Source organism: Eretmochelys imbricata, chromosome 7 (genome assembly GCF_965152235.1).
Source record: "Eretmochelys imbricata isolate rEreImb1 chromosome 7, rEreImb1.hap1, whole genome shotgun sequence".
Taxonomy (NCBI): domain Eukaryota; kingdom Metazoa; phylum Chordata; order Testudines; family Cheloniidae; genus Eretmochelys; species Eretmochelys imbricata.
In genome coordinates, this window is record NC_135578.1 from 91,063,914 (window position 1) to 91,082,332 (window position 18,419).

Below are 18,419 nucleotides of genomic sequence, written 5' to 3' on the forward strand. Positions count from 1 at the left end.
CTGCCATAATTGAATCCAGAAAGTTCTTAATTGGCTACAGGTGTCTTGATTAGCTTGCCTGTCTTAATTGGTTCTGGCAGGTTCCTGATTGCTCTAGGGCAGCACCTGCTCTGGTCACTCAGGGAACAGAAAACTGTTCATCCAGTGGCCAATATATTTGCCTTCTACCAGACTCCTGTGTCCTCCGTCCATTCACACCTCTGGGCAGAGTTCCTCTGGGCGTCGTCCACTGACTCCCTTGACGCCTTTGAGGAGCGGTGGGCGCTGTCCGGGGTTCTCTGCTCGGTGTCCCCGTCCGGTTCCCTTTGTTTGACCCTTTGACCGCACTCCCGTCCCTGTTTTTCATTAGTTGTCCCCCGTAATTATTTGGCTTCCCAGGTCCTGTGGATCCCCCTCTTAGGCTGGCGGGGGGATCCTTTAGTAGTGGACGAGCTTCGCCCGCCCACTTCCTGGATCCCAATAAGACCAGACTCCTGTATCCTCCGTCCGTTCACACCTCTGGGCAGAGTTCCTCTGGGCGTCGTCCACTGACTCCCTTGATGCCTTTGAGGAGCAGTGGGTGCTGTCCAGAGTTCTCTGCTCGGTGTCCCCATCCAGTTCCCTTCGTTTGACCCTTTGACCGCACTCCTGTCCCTGTTGTTCATTAGTTGTCCCCCGTAGTTATTTGGTTTTCCAGGTCCTGTGGACCCCCCTCTTAGGCTGGGGGGGGGGTCCTTTAGCAGTGGATCCCAATAAGACCAGACTCCTGTATCCCACTACTCATGTTTTGGAGAGAAGATTAAAAACACAAACTCTTGCAGCTCAAACACCAGAAGGCAAATAAAAAGAACCTAAACATTATTTAATTTCAAGCCAATCTTATTATTTTAGTGGGGCCTGATGCAGGATTTTTGTGTGCTTGGTGTTGGCTATTCTGCTATTTAAAAACAAATTGCTGGTATTATAGCCACTAAATCAGTATTTACAAATTGTTTACTACATATACCGTGAGTACAGAAAGTCAACTCAGTCCCTAGTGTATGAATACAATGAGGGATTTGATTCATTTGCAGTCACTTGAGGGTTCCTGGTTTACCCATAGGATCTGTTGGTGACAGTGGGATGGGGGATATAGGCTGGTATGCCATGTTGCACCATTGCCATTTGAAAAAAGTGGGGAAAAGACAGGGTGGTTGGGAGCAGGAAGCCTGTTACCACTTCTTGCATAATATCCTTTTCCCCTTTTTCCTCCTCGAGTCAGAACAGTATTAGGCTCTAAGACAAAAGTGATAAAACATGCATTTAGGCTGGGATTTTCAAAGGCATAAATAGAAGTTAAGCACCCATCTCCGCTAGGCACCTTTGAAAATCCCAGCCTTAGAATACAAACAGTACCATATATCTTCTATACATAGGCATTGTTAAGGCCATTTTAATTGCTTCTTAAAACGCTGTGCAATTACTCACAGTACAGTGTATTTCTTTTTTCTCTGAACATTTGCCTGCCCTTGTGAATTTAAGTCACAGTTTTAATAGTCTTTTAAATATAGTTTTGAATGTGAACAATTCATTTACAACCCTATAAATAGTGCTTTAGAAACTGGGCATCATAAAACTCAGAAAATATTTTATGGGAATTTTGGAAACTTGATAGGAAAGATTCTGGAATCATCAAGAAATCTGGTTAATAGAAAATTTGGTTCTACACCAAAACAAGTTGAAACTATAATCTGACTCTTGGCCACCTGAATCCATCTGAACAATACCCCAAAAATTAATTTTTCCCAATGAAGACTAAATGGAGATTTAGGATGAACATTTTGCTGTGATAATATGGAATCATAGGGCTGTAAGGGACCTCGACAAGTCATCAAGTACAGCCCCCTGTACTTGAGGCAGGACCAAGTAAACCTAGATCATCCCTGACAGTTATTTGTTAAACCAGTTCTTATGAACCTCCAATGATGGGGATTTCTCAAGCTCCTTTGGAAGCCTATTCCAGAGTTCAACAACTCTTATAGTTAGGAATTTTTTCCTAATCTCGAACCTAAATCTCCCTTGCTTCAGATTCATTACTTTTTGTCCTACTTCAGTGAGCATGGAGAACAATTATATAGCATTTGAATAGATAAAAGGCTACTTATACATTTTAACCTTCAGTTTGCTGCATGGTAACTATTTATTTTAATTATGGATGATTTCTTTGCAATAATACAAAATAATTTGTATTTTCTTAGGTTTCATAGCATTTTCCATTAGGCCAGACTTGGCTCAAAGAATAAAAATGTTCTTTGCTTTGGGGCCGGTAGCCACAATTACATTTGCCAAAAGCCCTCTGGTAAAGTTTGTGAGTCTTCCTGAAACACTGCTCAAGGTATGTCATTCCTCCACCTATAGGGCCAGATTGTTGGCTTCTACTCCACCTGATCTGCTCTGCCTAAAAGTAGAGGGGAATCCTTGGGTGGTGCAGAGCTGCTGTGTACCCCATACTCCCTTTCTACTGGGGGGCATGTCAGGGGCCAAAAGAGTTAGGTGGGACTGGGAAGTAAACTCAGCAAAGCTGAGAATCTGGCCCTGAATATTTGATTATTCAGATAGTTCTATGATGGACTTGGAGCTGCTCTATGATGATTTATGAATACTGCATGTTGGCCTAGTTATTGGGGTGTTTTCTGAATGACTATATTTCTTTAACTCAACAAGAGTCTGTGTGGAAAAACAGGAAGGAAAGAAAAGAATGGCTCAAGACAATTCACCCCTCAACAAACACTCAAGAGTTGTTCGGAGACAGTGGCAGTCCTATTGGCTCTAAGGATTTTACTTCGATTGCCTTCTGAGCCTAGAAGAACAAAAGAACTATAGCATGTTTAAAAAGTGACCTTTTCTCAAGAAAGAAGTAATAGGGGAACAAGGACCCTACTGGGACCCTGGAACACAGGACACTGGCCTGCCTACTTACCATCGCAGGATGGCAAGCCTGTACATAAGATAGATATGCTTAGAGACGGTTTTAAAATCATTTTTCTCTAAAAGCCTTATTCTTACTGCAAAATAAATAAATCCTTCTGTCTAATAAGGCTGGTCACTGTACATCACCAATCAAAGACTCCTGAAGGGAAGAATTGCAGGTGCCCAAATCCAGTCAGAACCACTGGATACCCATGGTTGATATGCAGAGGACTGTAGCCCAGAGCCAAGTCTAAGAGTGGGAAAATTGTAAAATTATGTCCCAAGACAGAAAAAAGTCATGAGACCTGAAAGCTGAAGGGTGCACCCAGAGAGACCGGACATGGGACAGAGGTGTAGCTAGTCCTACAGCCATGACAATTTCTTAGAATTCTATTTCCTGTTTATGGAGGCAGGTAAAAGTTACACAGGAACGGCTCCTGGGGCCGCATGAGAACTGCCCCCTTTGGCCAGCATGTACATACATACTAACTCAATGTATACTAGTATTTTATATGCAAAGCAAACCTGAGAATTATCAGATTGGAAGTGATTTCAAAGGAATCACTACCACAACACTGGTGTGGGCTTGAACTATGGACTATCATGAAAGTGCTGGTTGAGGTTCTGTAGTTAAGACTGAGTTGAGATTTAAATTTAAAGCCAGCATTCAACCACTTTGCTACAGATGAAGACTGCAGAATATCCTCCTCAAAATGACAGCTCTTGTTTTTTGAGTACAATATGAATTTTCTGAGAATTTAAAAGTAAATCCTTGAATTTTGAGTTTAAAATTAATTTTTTGTCCCAAATGATCTTAATAATAGAATAATGCAGATACTTCAGACTTCCCAGATAGTTAAAAAATCACTGAAATCTCATAACCTCATTGAAGCTGGTGGCTACAGTGTCTCTCTCTCTTCCCCCCCCCCCCCCCCTTTAAGATGATAGAAACAGTTAAGGTCTGTTGTGAAGTAATTGTGAGCTCTACCAAAAACACATCCAAAGCCACTCAGGAATTTGAACTTGCCAGGTATTGTCTGAATTTGTGAGTGTGAGTGTGTGTGAGAGAGAGAAGCAGAGAAGCACACAGAAACAAATAGAGAAGGAAGCTCCAGACACAGCCTGGACAAGCATAGCATGTAGCCCCAAGAGAAGTCTAGAAAGAGTTTTTGGAGGGGGTTATGGAGAAAAGGGGCTTATGGCTGTGAGCAAGGAGACTATCTTGTGTATCTTGGGTTCTCTTGTGTTCAGAGAAACATAACTTTTTATATTCTTTGTAAATAAACTAGATTGCATCAAAGCCCCTCGACTCTATCATAAATTTCTCCTCCCAAATTTTTGCTAACCACTAGGATCAAAAGGGTTTGTGTGGTCCTTTAAGAAATGTAGCATTGAGTCAGGTTGCTTTTCTTCCAAATGATCTTAATAACAGAATAATGCAGACTCTTCAGACTTTTCATATAGTTAGAATTATTGAAATCTCCTACACTGGCTACATTTGAAGACCTTTTTTAGTATAATTGGTCATTTTTTGCCATAATACATCATAACTGAAAGTTTCTCCTTTAGCAGAGGCTGACTAATTTTCTACTTCACTGCATGACCTGAAGCTGGGATGTATGTGTGCAGAGGAATGGAGTGGCGGGGGAGGAATAGTGTGGGGGTGTGCATGCAGAGGAATGTAGATAACCCAGTGTGGATGAAAATGGCTGTTATGCCCTGGCTGCTTTCTGCTGCTCCAGAAAAAAAGCAGTCAGAGGCTATCAATGAATCTGGCCCTAAATGTTAAAATAAAGATTTAAGGTTGATACTTCATTCTTCAAATTGGTAGAAACGTACATCATAACATTTTCTTTGGTTTTCTTGTGTGTGTTCATGTGTGAAATATTTAACAACTTAAAAACCCAAGGAAATTCCTAGATAAAAACTTGTTAAACTGGAGTTATGTTGAGAGGACATATCAGTGGCTTAAGGTAAAAACATTATAAGGTTGCTGTAATTATCCCATAAACAAGCTTTACAAACTATAAGTCCCATTCCCTCTACCTCCCCACCCCAAAAATAGTACAATGTGTCTTAAAAATCAATATAATCTAATCTGGGAAAACAAACACTATGATGGACGAACCATAAATACATAGTTATTGCATGGCATCACTACATGGCAGAGCAGTTTGTGTGCCTTAAATTTGCATTTCTCTACCTTAACATGTTTGCATTTCTCTAAAGTGTAGCCTGAATTCTGAATTTCCTGGACTTGAAAATCTTGTTTTGGGGATAATTACAACATCTCTGAAATATTTTTACCTTTAAATTATTGCTCTCAGCCTTAACTCCAGTTTAGTATATTTTTTTTCTGTGAATTCTGTCTGATTAATTATATTGTTAGGGCAGAGTAGAGAAGCTTGTATGCTGTATCTGTTCTGTGGCTAAAGAACATCAGACTCCAAGGCTCTCTGTCTCACATGCTCCTTTAGAACTACGGCAATGAGAGGACACAGAGTAAGACTTTGCATATGGTGAGTGTTAGTGGCAATGAAGAAGACTGCTGTATTCTGTAACCAGGCTTACAACCAACTGAAATATATTCTGAAACAGAGGTCATTGACTTGGGAATGGATAGAGAATTTCCTTCATGATTATCACTCAGTAAACTAAGAAAGGTCAGGATTACAACTGAAGTATTACAGGATGTCAGAGGGTTTCATCAAGCTCTGAATACTTAGCTCATATTCAAGAGTAAAGTGGCAACATATCTGTATGAAATGGAACTGTAAGGATACAGCTACTGAATAATTTTCTTTTCAGACTGTATTTGGAACTAAAGGAGTCTTTCATCAGAGTGAACATCTGCAAAAGCCTCTTACCCTATTGTGTACCAAGCTGGATAAGTTTTGTGCATATGTCCTCTCTTTTGTGGCTGGGCGTAATGAGCAAAACTTAAATATGGTAAGTATGGACCAGGCTATTTAAAACAAATACTGCTCAAATAATTTCTGAGGTAAATAGCATTTGTGCCCTGTGTGTGTGGCACATAGCTACTTTCATGTGGGGAAATATATGCATAGTACTTGGCTTAACTCAGTGATGTTCTGAGGGAGTAAGAGCTTCTTGGTGACTTTGACCAATGCCAAGGTGGCTTTTAACTAGTGATGGGATCAACCAGAACACTAGGTTCAAACCTTCCAAAGCAGGTGGGGGTGAGAGTCTGAATCCAGTCCTGGATCCAGATTTCACAAATATCTCTATCTGGTTGATACAAGCTTCTGGGTCTAAACACCACTTACCAACTGCAAGGTGTTAAAGATTCAGAGCCAATTTGGCAACAGGGCCATTCTCTAATTTTAACCCATGAATGACATGTGCATAATACTTGCTATCTTTTCTTAATCTAAGATTCATTTTACCTTTATCCTGTCTATCCATGGGCTCATTCTTGCCCTCAGACTACATGGCCATGCAGGAGGAGGAGGGGGGAAGAAGCTCTCCATCCCATTCTGCTTGTGTGGCATCTTAGTCTTGCTTGGATCATGTGTGTAAGGCACAAGGGTGAGAAGAAGGTTCTGGGTCTGCATACCCAATGCTTTCTTCCCTTCATGAGCTAGTGGCTAAGGAGGTGTGTGGAGTGGGTGAAACCATAGTTCCATGCTCCATCCCTGCATATACCAGCCAGCTGGGCTATATGGGGGCAGGGGTAGGGCAAATGTACTGTGCCCTGAAGGAAGCAGGAAGAAACTGTGACTCTCCAAAGTTTACTGTAACTAAACTCATATTAAGAGTTAAACATTGTTCTCTTGCCATAAGGCTAATAATCAGAATTTATCAGACTATAAAAGTGCAGTAGCACTCCATTTCCCAGAGGTACTTCTGACAATTGGAAGCTTGTTTTAGTCTAAATAGATACTGTGGGCCATATCCTGCCATTGATTATTCAATCTTTGTAGATTTCTGTAGGGGCTTCTGTTCAGAAATGGGTGGTATGGCATGGCCTGAAGTTTGCAAACTGATTTGGATTCACCATCTTTGTCCTCCTTTGCTTTTTGTTAAACTGAGATTAAACAATTAATTAAAGAAGTTTTATCTAATTGTAAGAAAAATATCCAGTTTTTAATCAGTGATAGTATGTCAGATTTTTCTAACAATTGAGAATCATGGTAGTGTCTTAAAGCCAAATTATAAAATAAACCCTACCAAGGTCTGCTCTGACCTAAAACATTTAATAAGTTCAATATAAAAAATTAACCACAGAAAGATGTGATAGCGATTTAAAACAGCCATTTCAGGAAAGGTCTAGCCTTTCTAAATGGTGCAGCTAAACAATTAATGCTTTTTCTGACATTGGGTATATCAGTAATGTGACTCTCAATTCAGAACCAAATTTGATGGAAAATATAAGTTATTGTCTCACAATATTAAGTAATTGTCTTTGAGTGTACTAATATAGCTAGAAAAATATATATGTAAAAATTATTTTTCTTCCTTGTTTGTGGAAAAAGTAAAACACATAGTTAATTAAGTCTTTGTTATTAAATATACATGTATATGGGATTTTTTATGAGGTCAGGCATGTACCTGGTTTGAAAACTCTAGTTTTTATAGTCATTTAAAATTATTTTTATCACAGAAACTGTGTTTATTCAGTAATAGTGACTTCACATAACAGGGACTCCCTCTAGTGGCCAAAATGCCACCTGTAAATTCTTAGCATTAAGCCAATTATTTTGTAGACTTGTTTGTAAGTTCCCTGTTTTTATATCTTAAGGGTAACGTGTTCTAGTCCTTTTTCATGCAATGGTAAAACTGGTGCTTTCTAGCTTTAGAAAGCGGGGAGTGTGGGTTTGCCTTCTTCTGCAGTGTGTGGCATGGGTCACTTGCTGGTATAAATTAGTGTAAATGTGGGTGGATTCTCTTGTAACTTGAAGTCTTTAAACCCTGATTTGAGGACTTCAGAAACTCAGCCAGAGATTATGGGTCTATTACAGGAGTGAGGTGGGTGAGGTTCTGTAGCCAATAACGTGCAGGAGGTCAGACGAGATGATCATGATGGTCCCTTCTGGCCTTAAAGTCTGTGAGTCTGAATCTAACCAAATGGATCCCACGTTGATAACAATTAGTAAATGTTTTCTTTTCAGAGTCGGTTAGCCATGTACATCGGACATTCACCTGCTGGAACATCTGTACAAAATGGCTTACATTGGCGCCAGGTATTTCATGTAGTATAAGTGTACTTGATACTCTGAAACAAAGTCAGGGCTACTGTGCTAGGCGTAGATCCATAAAGGTACGTAGGTGCCTAAGATCCAATGTTAGGCTCCTCTGTGATCCAAAGAACTCCTGCTTAGCTGCTGCCTGACCCTGTCGAAGTCTAAACTCACTCAGCACCTAAATCTTTGGTGTGAAAGTTTCCTGTGCATGTATGTTGCTGTCTCTGGGTATGCATGTGGCTTCCTCATTATAGGTGCCCGGATGCCTATCTGCCATGCAGACTACAGAGTAAGCCACAAATGGGGAAGATGTTCACCTACCTGTGTTGCCTGCAGGGCCTGATCCAGTGGACAAGCTCAGAGGCTGCCTGTTGGATCAGGTTCTGTTCCAAAACTGGGTGAAGAGGTAATGCCCACCTTCTAACTCAGTGGTTGGAACATTCACTCGGGCCTGATCGGGGGGAAAGGGTTTAAACAGGAGAGTGCTCTAACAGCTGGGCAATGGGATAGTCTGCTGTGGGTCTCTCTCAGTCTCTCCTGTTGAAGTTCTTCCCATGAAAGTCATTGGAGCAGGGGGAGTAGATCCTCGGTCTCCCACCTCACAGCTGCTTGCTCTAACCACCAGGCTACAGAGTTATTCTCACTCTCTTTGTGCCTGTCTTTAAGTATCAGGGGGTAGCTGTGTTAGTCTGTATCCACAAAAACAACAAGGAGCTGGGGGTGGCTGGCTCATTACAAAAGAAGCTTTGCCACTCCTGGAATTGACACCTCCTCATCTATTATTGGGAGTGGACTACATCCACCCTGATCGAATCGGCCCTGCCAACACTGGTTCTCCACTTGTGGGGTAACTCCCTTCTCTCCATGTGTCATTATATAATGCCTGCACCTGTAATTTTCACTCCATGCATCTGAAGAAATGGTTTTTACCCACGAAAGCTGATGCCCAAATAAATCTCTTAGTCTTTAAGGTGCCCTTGGACTCCTTTGTTCTCTTTAAGTAGTTATCCATAGTGGAACAGTTTCAACAGGAGAGACTGAGGAAGTCCCCATTAGAGAACCCTCCTGAGAGGTAGGAGACCCCATTGAAATGCTCCTGCCCCCTCAGGCAGAGGGGGGAACTGAACCTGGGGTTCCTACATGACAAGTGAGTTCCTATCCAAAGTGAGCACCACCACCTGCTAGGTTTGGTGTGGAACAAAGCAGGCACCTAACATTCTCACAAGAAATGACTCAGACACCTAAGCTTCCTGATTCCAGGCAGTGGCTTCCCAGCTGTGAATCGCAAGCAGAAATAGGCTGGATTTAGGTGTCTATCTCTGAGAGAGGAGTGGGGCTTAGAACCCACCTCTTCCATTGGCTAACTTAGGCGGCTCCCTGGCTAATGTTCTGGCTTTTGTGGATCACATTCTTAGAAGCCTGCTCCTCACATTCCTTGCATAGGAGCAGAAGTCGCCTAACTCAGGCTACATGGTTCATGGTGTTGTTCCAGTGATTTTCTAGGAACTTAACAGTTAGGCGTTACATCACCAAAGTTCCTTTGTGGATCCAGGCCTTAGAGACTTGCCCAACTTGTCTTATCACACATTGTCATTTACTTTTGCTAGACAGAGTGTTGTTTATCACAACAATTTTCACAAAAGCCTTAACCCCTTGATATCAGGTACTGAGATTTCTTTATGACACATTATGCACTTAGGAATTGGACAGTCGGGTCAGGAGCTTGCAGGCTTAGTTTTTTATAGTTAAAAACATTTTTATTTGAAAGGTGTATAAGTGAAATAGAGCATATTACATGTAATTTGAAGGTGTTAAGGTCCTAGGTGTCTAATTCTCACTGATTTCAAATATCTGTAAAAATCTGGCCCTAAGTCACTTGTGAAAATGAGACTTGGGGTTCCTAAGTCACTTAGGTGCTTTAACATTTTTTACCCGTGCTGTCACCATTACCTGACCGGGATTGATCGTGTACCAGTTGAAAGTCAGTGGTGCAGAATTCAGCCTATTATGCATAGAAGAAGGCTGGCACGTTCTAAAGATTTTGATCTGAAACTGCGAATAAATATCCTTGTTTTCCTCTATTACAAATAATAGAATTTAGGTGTAATGTACTGTGCTCCTTATGTGATCTTTGGCTTTTCATTAAAAATTGATGTCAGCTGGAATGCCATTAATATACATTACCAGAATTTAAATCTTAAACCTAAAATGAAGAGGTAACAACATTGCTGTAGGATCAGACTGATAATTTCTTGAATTTTCTCTTAAAAATGGCAAAATCTTTTAAAACAATCTCCATAAGGTCAGTAAGAACTTAAATGGGTCAGTACGAGGAATTTTGATAAAATCGTGTTACATATCTTGTCTCTCAAATAGAAATACAAATAGTTAGTGACCTTGCCTAATCAAAGAGGCCATGATTCTGCCACCCTTAAGAATCATAGACTTTAAGGTCAGAAGGGACCATTATGATCATCTAGTCTGACCTCCTGCACAACACAGGCCACAGAATCTCACCCACCCACTCCTGTAACAAACCTCTAACCTATGTCTGAGCTATTGAAGTCCTCAAATTGTGATGTAAAGACTTTGAGGTGCAGAGAATCCTCCAGCAAGTGACCCATGCCCCACACTGCAGAGGAAGGCGAAAAACCCCAAGGCCCTTTGCCAATCTGCCCTGGAGGAAAATTCCTTCCTGACCCCAATATGGTGATCAGCTAAACCCTGAGCATGTGGGCAAGACTCACCAGCCAGACACCCAGAAAAGAATTCTCTGTAGTAACTCAGATCCCGCCCCATCTAACATCCCATCACAGGCCATTGGGCATATCTACTGCTAATAGTTGAAGATCAATTAATTGCCAAAATTAGGCTATCCCATCGTATCATCCCTTCCATAAACTTATCAAGCTTAGTCTTGAAGCCAGATATGTCTTTTGCCCCCACTGCTTCCCTTGGAAGGCTGTTCCAGAACTTCACTCCTTTGATGGTTAGAAACCTTCATCTAATTTCAAGTCTAAACTTCCTGGTGGCCAGTTTATATCCATTTGTTCTTGTGTCCACATTGGTACTGAGCTTAAATAATTCTTCTCCCTCCGTGGTATTTATCCCTCTGATATATTTATAGAGAGCAATCATATCTCCCCTCAGCCTTCTTTTGGGTAGGCTAAACAAGCCAAGCTCTTTGAGTCTCCTTTCATAAGACAGGCTTTCTATTCCTTGGATCATCCTAGTAGCCCTTCTCTGTACCTGCTGAAATCTGAATTCATCTTTCCTAAAATATGGGAGATCAGAACTGCACACAATATTCCAGATGAGGTCTCACCACTGCCTTGTATAATGGTACTAACACCTCCTTATCTTTTCTGGAAATACCTCGCCTGATGCATCCCAAGACCGCATTAGCTTTTTTCATGGCCACATCATATTGGCGGCTCATAGTCATCCTGTTATCAACCAATAGTCTGAGGTCCTTCTCCTCCCCTGTTACTTCCAAATGATGCGTCCCCAGTTTATAACAAAAATTCTTGTTATTAATCTCTAAATGCATGACCTTGCACTTTTCACTATTAAATTTCATCCTATTACTATTACTCCAGTTTACAAGGTCATCCAGATCTTTCTGTAGGATATCCCGGTCCTTCTCTGTATTGGCAATACCTCCCAGCTTTGTGCTATCTGCAAACTTTATTAGCACATTACTGCTTTTTGTGCCAAGGTCAGTAATAAAAAGATTAAATAAGATTGGTCCCAAAACCTATCCCTGAGGAACTCCACTAGTAACCTCCTTCCACACCTTTCAGTGTGACCTGTTGTAGTCTCTCCTTTAACCAGTTCCTTATCCACCTTTCAATTTTCATATTGATCCCCATCTTTTCCAATTTAACTAATAATTCCCCATGTGGAATCATATCAAATGCCTTACTGAAATCGAGGTAAATTAGATCCACTGCATTTGTCCAAAAAATCTGTTTCCTTCTCAAAGAAGGAGATCAGGTTGGTTTGACACTATCTACCTTTTGTAAAACCATGTTGTATTTTGTTCCGGTTACCATTGACCTCAATGTCCTTAACTACTTTCTCCTTCAAAATTTTTTCCAAGACCTTGCATACTACAGATGTCAAACTAACAGGCCTGTAGTTACCCGGATCACATTTTCCCCCCCTTTCTTAAAAATAGGAACTATGTTAGCAATTCTCCAGTCATACAGTACAACCCCTGAGTTTACAGATTCATTAAAATTTTTGCTAATGGGCTTGCAATTTCATGTGCCAGTTCCTTTAATATTCTTGGATGAAGATTATCTGGGCCCCCCAATTTAGTCCCATTGAGCTGTTCAAATTTGGCTTCTACCTTGGATGTGGTAATATCTACCTCCAAATCCTCCTTCCCATTTGTCGTCCTACCATTTTCCCTAAGCTCCTCATTAGCCTCATTAAAAGACTGAGGCAAAGTATTTGTTTAGCTATTGGGCCATGCCTAGATTATACTTAACCTCCACTCCATCCTCAAGGTTTAGCGGTTCCACTTCTTCTTTCTTTGTTTTCTTCTTATTTATATGGCTATAGAACCTTTTACTATTGGTTTTAATTCCCTTTGCAAGGTCCAACTCTACATAGCTTTTGGCCTTGCTCACTTTATCCCTAAGTGTTCTGCTAAGGTATCTTTCCTTGCTAATCCCTCCCATCTTCCACTCCTTGTAGGCTTTCTGCTTTTTCTTAATCACCTCTCTAAGGTGCTTGCGTATCCAGCTCGGTCTACAACTCCTGCCTATGGATTTTTTCCCCTTTCTTGGGATGCAGGCTTCTGACAGTTTCTGCAACTTTGACTTGAAGTAATTCCAAGCCTCCTCCGCCTTTAAATCCAAAAGTTCTTCAGTCCAATCCACTTCCCTTACTAATTCCCTTAATTTTTTAAAGTAAGCTCTTTTGAAATCAAAAACCCTAGTCACAGATCTATTTTTGTTTATCCTTCCATTTAGTTTGAATTGAATTAGCTCATGATCACTCTAACCAAGGTTGTGTCCTACAACTATTGCTTCTATGAGGTCCTCGCTACTCACCAAAACTAAATCTAAAATGGCATCCCCTCTTGTTGGTTCAGCAACTACTTGGTGAAGGAATCCATTTCATTGGGTCATAGTACCCTACTATGTGAGTAGTCTCCTTGATTTCAACTGAGCCCAGAATAGTCAAGCAATTATCACAAATGGCTGGTTCACTACCCTTAGGATAAAAATTGTTTTCCTGCATTCTTTCTAGATTAAGATGCAAAATATGCCCCTCTGCGGGGGACAGCAGCTGTAACTTCCTACATGATTATAGGATGCTTAGAACCAAGGGCCTCTGACCTGGCTAGCCTCTAGGCACTACTCCAATATAAATGTTAATATACCAATTGCATCTAACGACCTGAAAATAGCCAAGACTGGTAAACACAATGGGCCTGATTCTGATCTCACTTACACTGGGTATAAATCTGGAGTAACGGAAGTCAGTGGAGTTACTCCATATTTACATCAATGGTTCAAATTTCTCTCAGGTGTAACAGCTGAAGTCATTGGAGAGACACAAAGGAGCAATCTGGCCTACTGTTTGGTTCCTTAAAGTCCTTCAATTCAGTATTTATAAATACTTACACGGGAAGGAGAATTCTGATAGCAGTTGGCTCTTTAATCTAGTGGACAGAGATGTAATATGATCCAATGGCTGGAAACTGAAGAGAAATACACTTAGGTTAGAAATAAAGTACACATTTCTAAAAGTGTGGGTAGTTAACCACCGGAACAGCGTGAGAGCAGCATTTGGCCCAAAGTTTTAACAGGATGAAAGACGCTGTATTCTGCTCTCTATCCCCTGAGCTATCCAGACTTTCACTATCATTATAACTTTTTATATTATATAATTAATAGGTATTGTATTCAAAGCAATTGCAAGCTTATGACTATGGCTCTAAGGAAAAGAACATGGAAAAATACAATCAGGTAGGTTAACATACTTTTTGTTGAAAAATGCTGTGAGCTTTGAAGAAAAATAAAAAAAAATTGAGGACTGGAAAGCTCAATATTTAGTACTATAAAGGAAAATTTCTATAAGATGTGCCAATGATACCTTACATCAGTGAGGTTAAAAAGTATATATATAAATAGATTGTGTTCGGATAGTTGTGGGTGAAACTGTGGAGAAAGAGGTGATTTCATGCATATATGTGGACATGTCCAATTATTAAGATACGTAACCAAATATTACAAATGGATGGAGATTTATTACCAGATGATCCTTTGATAATTCTCCTGGGACTTTCCAGTGGGAATGGTCACAGGCAAAGGAATGAATCTCTCACCTGATAGTAGCTGCTAGACTATTGACAGTGTCTAATTGGGAAAGGCAAAATTAGAGGATGTTTCAAAAAACAAAACAAATCCCGGATATGAGAGGATTATTGTTATGGAGAAATTAGTGCATCAGGTATGCATACAGCAACACTCAAACATACTACATTCATCCACAAAACACCCATCTGATTTGGCAATTCTTTAATAAATGTAATAGACTTGCTTTGGATTGTTAACAAAGAAGACAGAATTGTCTTTCAGTTGAAGGAAATCCCCAGAAGTCACATGCCCTGAGTTGTGTGAGGAGGTTCATCCTCTAAGGCGGTAATACCCTGCCAGCTAAGAGTGTCTTTTGATGCTATCCTTGCATACTGCATCTTTTAACAGAAAGTGAAGAATCCATTTTGTAACAGCTAGTATTTGCATTTTCAGTGTTTTGTGTGGCTGTGGCAATGATATTTCCTAAATATACCATTTAAAACCAAAGCAATGTAAAGCACGCACCCTTTGCTACCAAAGGTCAATTTAAAAGAGAGGTGTGTGTGTATAGCTACAGGGAGGAATGACAATCCTGTGTTTAAGGCATTGATTCAGACTAAGGAGACCCAAATTCTGTTCCTGGCTCTGTCACCGATTTCCTGTATGATCTTGGGCAATGCACTTAATGTCTCCCTCTACTCCAGTTTCCCATTGGTAAATTGAGATTAATAATAATACTTCCTTGTAGGATTGCTGTGAAGATGAATTCATTAAGGTTTGTGAGGTACTATGAGTACCAAAGAAAAGCCTATGAATAAAAAAAAGTGGTCTAAAATGTCCCATTTTAATAAGCAATAAGCTGCAACAGTCTGGGTTATGGACAAATGGAGCACAAGAAATAAAATGGCTTGTATTTTGCTCAGTGCATCACAGTCCTATAAGATGTGAATAGAATGCTAGGACATATTAAGATGATACAAATATATTTTCTTACAAAATGTGTAACATGAACCAATGTACTTTAACACCTGTATTATAAGCATGGTTATTAATCTTTTGAAACTGATCACTCTAATGTTAAGGTTTACCCCCAATCCAGATATCAAATTGCTGGAGAATTTTCATTCATGTATTATGCAAAAATCCAGGAATAGGGTTGTTGTTGCAATTAACAGGATGAAAAATGGACTAAGAAAGCAGGTTTTATTATTACTATTTTTATTTTAGCAGATTGTGAAACCAAGAAAGTAGGCCTCTGTCTCTTCAGAATTGGTTTGTTAAAAAATTGGTGTAGCTTTACAGGTTTTCATTTCTAATCCATTTCCCTTTTTGCCAGACTACCCCTCCTATATACAAGATAGAAGAACTGAAAATGCCCATTGCTATTTGGAGTGGTGGACATGACTTGTTTGCAGACCCAAAGGACGTGGCCGCATTACTTGGTCGAATTACTAATCTCATTTATCACAAGCATTTTCCTGAATGGGAACATCTAGATTTCACCTGGGGTCTTGATGCAGCTAAGCGCATGTATGTGAAAATCATTGAACTGATGAGGAAGCATCCCTGAAGCCACACAGTGGTTCCTGAGGTTGAATGATTTGATCCTTCTATTGTGCTCAGAAATAAGGATGGTTTTCTTTCCTTAAAGTGATTAATCAGGGGATTAGTAAAGGGCTTTATGGTGACTGACTTGTATTTTACTACATTTGTCACTCTACTGTATTTTCCAACCTGGTGAATTTCAATAACTAGGGAACTACCTCAGGAAGCTGAGATACATTTCCAAGAGGAAAGGAGTACTTGTGGCACCTTAGAGACTAACCAATTTATTTGAGCATAAGCTTTCATGAGCTACAGCTCACTTCATCGGATGTTGCATCCGATGAAGTGAGCTGTAGCTCACGAAAGCTTATGCTCAAATAAATTGGTTAGTTTCTAAGGTGCCACAAGTACTCCTTTTCTTTTTGCGAATACAGACTAACATGGCTGTTACTCTGAAACATTTCCAAGAGGAATCTGTTTAAGACCTACAAAAGCAGTCATGTACATACCCCCTGTTATACCACAGGGGATCACTTTGTTTGAAATGTTTTAATCTCTGCCATATAGTCTATGAGTGGGTGATTCATGACATTCATCCAGTTCCAGACAATAACATTTCTTTCATCACTTTTAAAAAGCATGCTTTTAGTGGGAAGCTTTTAAAGAGATTGTCAAAGTGCTTAGGTCAAAAAACAGTTGACTTTGGTGCTTGAGAATGATTCCCTTCATAGCCTCTGGCCAACTCACTCAACTTCTCTTTCAAGTTTCCTATTTTCAAAATAGCCTACCTTGTAGGGATGTAGTGAAGATTAATTTGTTAATGTTTGTAAAGAATTTTAGGGATCAAAAGATTACACGTGCTAAGTTTTATTAGCTCATATTGAAAGATTTATTTCAGCTTTCTGGGTATTCATAAATTTTTCCATCCAATCCACACTGTAGCAAGAGTTATGCTAAAAATTCAGATACTCTATTTCCATGAGCAGCTTTGATGTGGTAATTACTAACCAGTAGGCACAAACTGAAATATGGGTTACTGTTTAGGCTTAGCTAACTACGGGAAGTGAGTTCCTTTAGTCAGTAATCAGCTGCAAGCAAGCTGTGAGCAGACTCAGCTGTTTACTGCTTTCAAGTGAGTGAAGTTATTGATTCTGTTTTGAGTTCTTTCAGTTAAAAAATTCATATACTTCTGATATGTTGCCCTGGGTGATTCTTTCAGTGGGTTTAAGGTGCTGAAAAATTAAACTTGTTCCTGCCTGTTCGTACTCCTGTCTTAAAAACATTGTAGGGAGGCTGTGGGGCTTTTTATATTATTAACAGCAAGAAACTGGGCGGTTATGGTATGATTAACTTGGAAAACATGTGACAGGTATATAATCAAGGCAATATATTGTGTGTACTTATGCTTTGAGTTATGATTTGTGATTTAAGACAAATTTGTGATTTTTGCAATTAATAAATAAAAAACTCAATCATCTCCTGGTGTATGTCCCTGGATTAGCTGTGCCTGTATTAAATGTTCGATCTAATATAAGAATGCAAGTTCTCTTACTGTATATCCAATAGTTTCTGGACTGGTGGGGATGAGGAGGGATGTTCTATCAATAGGGGTATCTCAGCCTCAACCAGAGTTAGATGTTTAAAAAAGCCTGGATTACTGTTATGACATTAAACAGTTTAATTGTCATTTTATCCTCATGATTTTGAAGCCAATCTCATGCCCCTTTGGGTGTCTAACTTGAGAGTTTTGAACATGCAGAGGTGGCAATAGTGAAAACAACATCCCATAAGTGCGATTTTTAAATGAAATGACTATGGAAAGGGACAGATATTTTTCATTTTAAGATTTTTGTTGGGTGGTTGTTTTTACCAAAGATGAGTGAAGGAGAGACACACAGAGGATACAGCAGCCAGAAGTAAAATTAACCCCTCCACATGTATTGCAAACACAGAACAAAATAGTCACAAACCAAAAAATTATAGGCACATTTTTTCTTGAATTTTCACCAGACTTCCAAAATAATAGCAAATATCACCTGCTTTTCTTTCTTTCTTAGAAATGGTATCTGTCTGCCTTTTGGCTGCCTTCTTCACTAGCTCAGCCCCACACCTGTCAGCTCTCATGCAATCATGTTAGGCTGGCAAACATTTTCCTTTCATTTACATTTCTTAGCTGAGGCTTCTAGGCTGCTCTGTGGAAGTTGCTTCTCTTAAGCCTCCTAGATGGCTATCATATCAGGTAGGTATGGACAAAATCTGTATTTAGAGTCTCTGCTCATATGATCACTACAAAAGTTTTTTCTCCTGCTGATAATAGCTCATCTTAACTAATTAGCCTCTCACAGTTGGTATGGTAACTTCCAACTTATCAGTATGTGTGTGTATATAATATCTTACTATGTGTTCCATTCTATGCATCTGATGAAGT

General features: G+C 39.9%; 1 protein-coding gene across 1 annotated transcript in view; it reads left to right on the top strand.

Annotated features, from left to right (window-relative positions):
• LOC144267443 (lysosomal acid lipase/cholesteryl ester hydrolase-like) overlaps nucleotides 1–16,016 on the top strand; it is a 37,047-nt gene extending 21,031 nt beyond the window's left edge. Inside the window, 5 exon segments of the mRNA XM_077821424.1 lie at nucleotides 2,217–2,353; nucleotides 5,737–5,877; nucleotides 8,061–8,132; nucleotides 14,045–14,116; nucleotides 15,783–16,016. Of these exon segments, the coding sequence (XP_077677550.1) occupies nucleotides 2,217–2,353; nucleotides 5,737–5,877; nucleotides 8,061–8,132; nucleotides 14,045–14,116; nucleotides 15,783–16,016 (656 nt within the window).
• The last annotated feature ends 2,403 nt before the right edge of the window (nucleotides 16,017–18,419 follow it).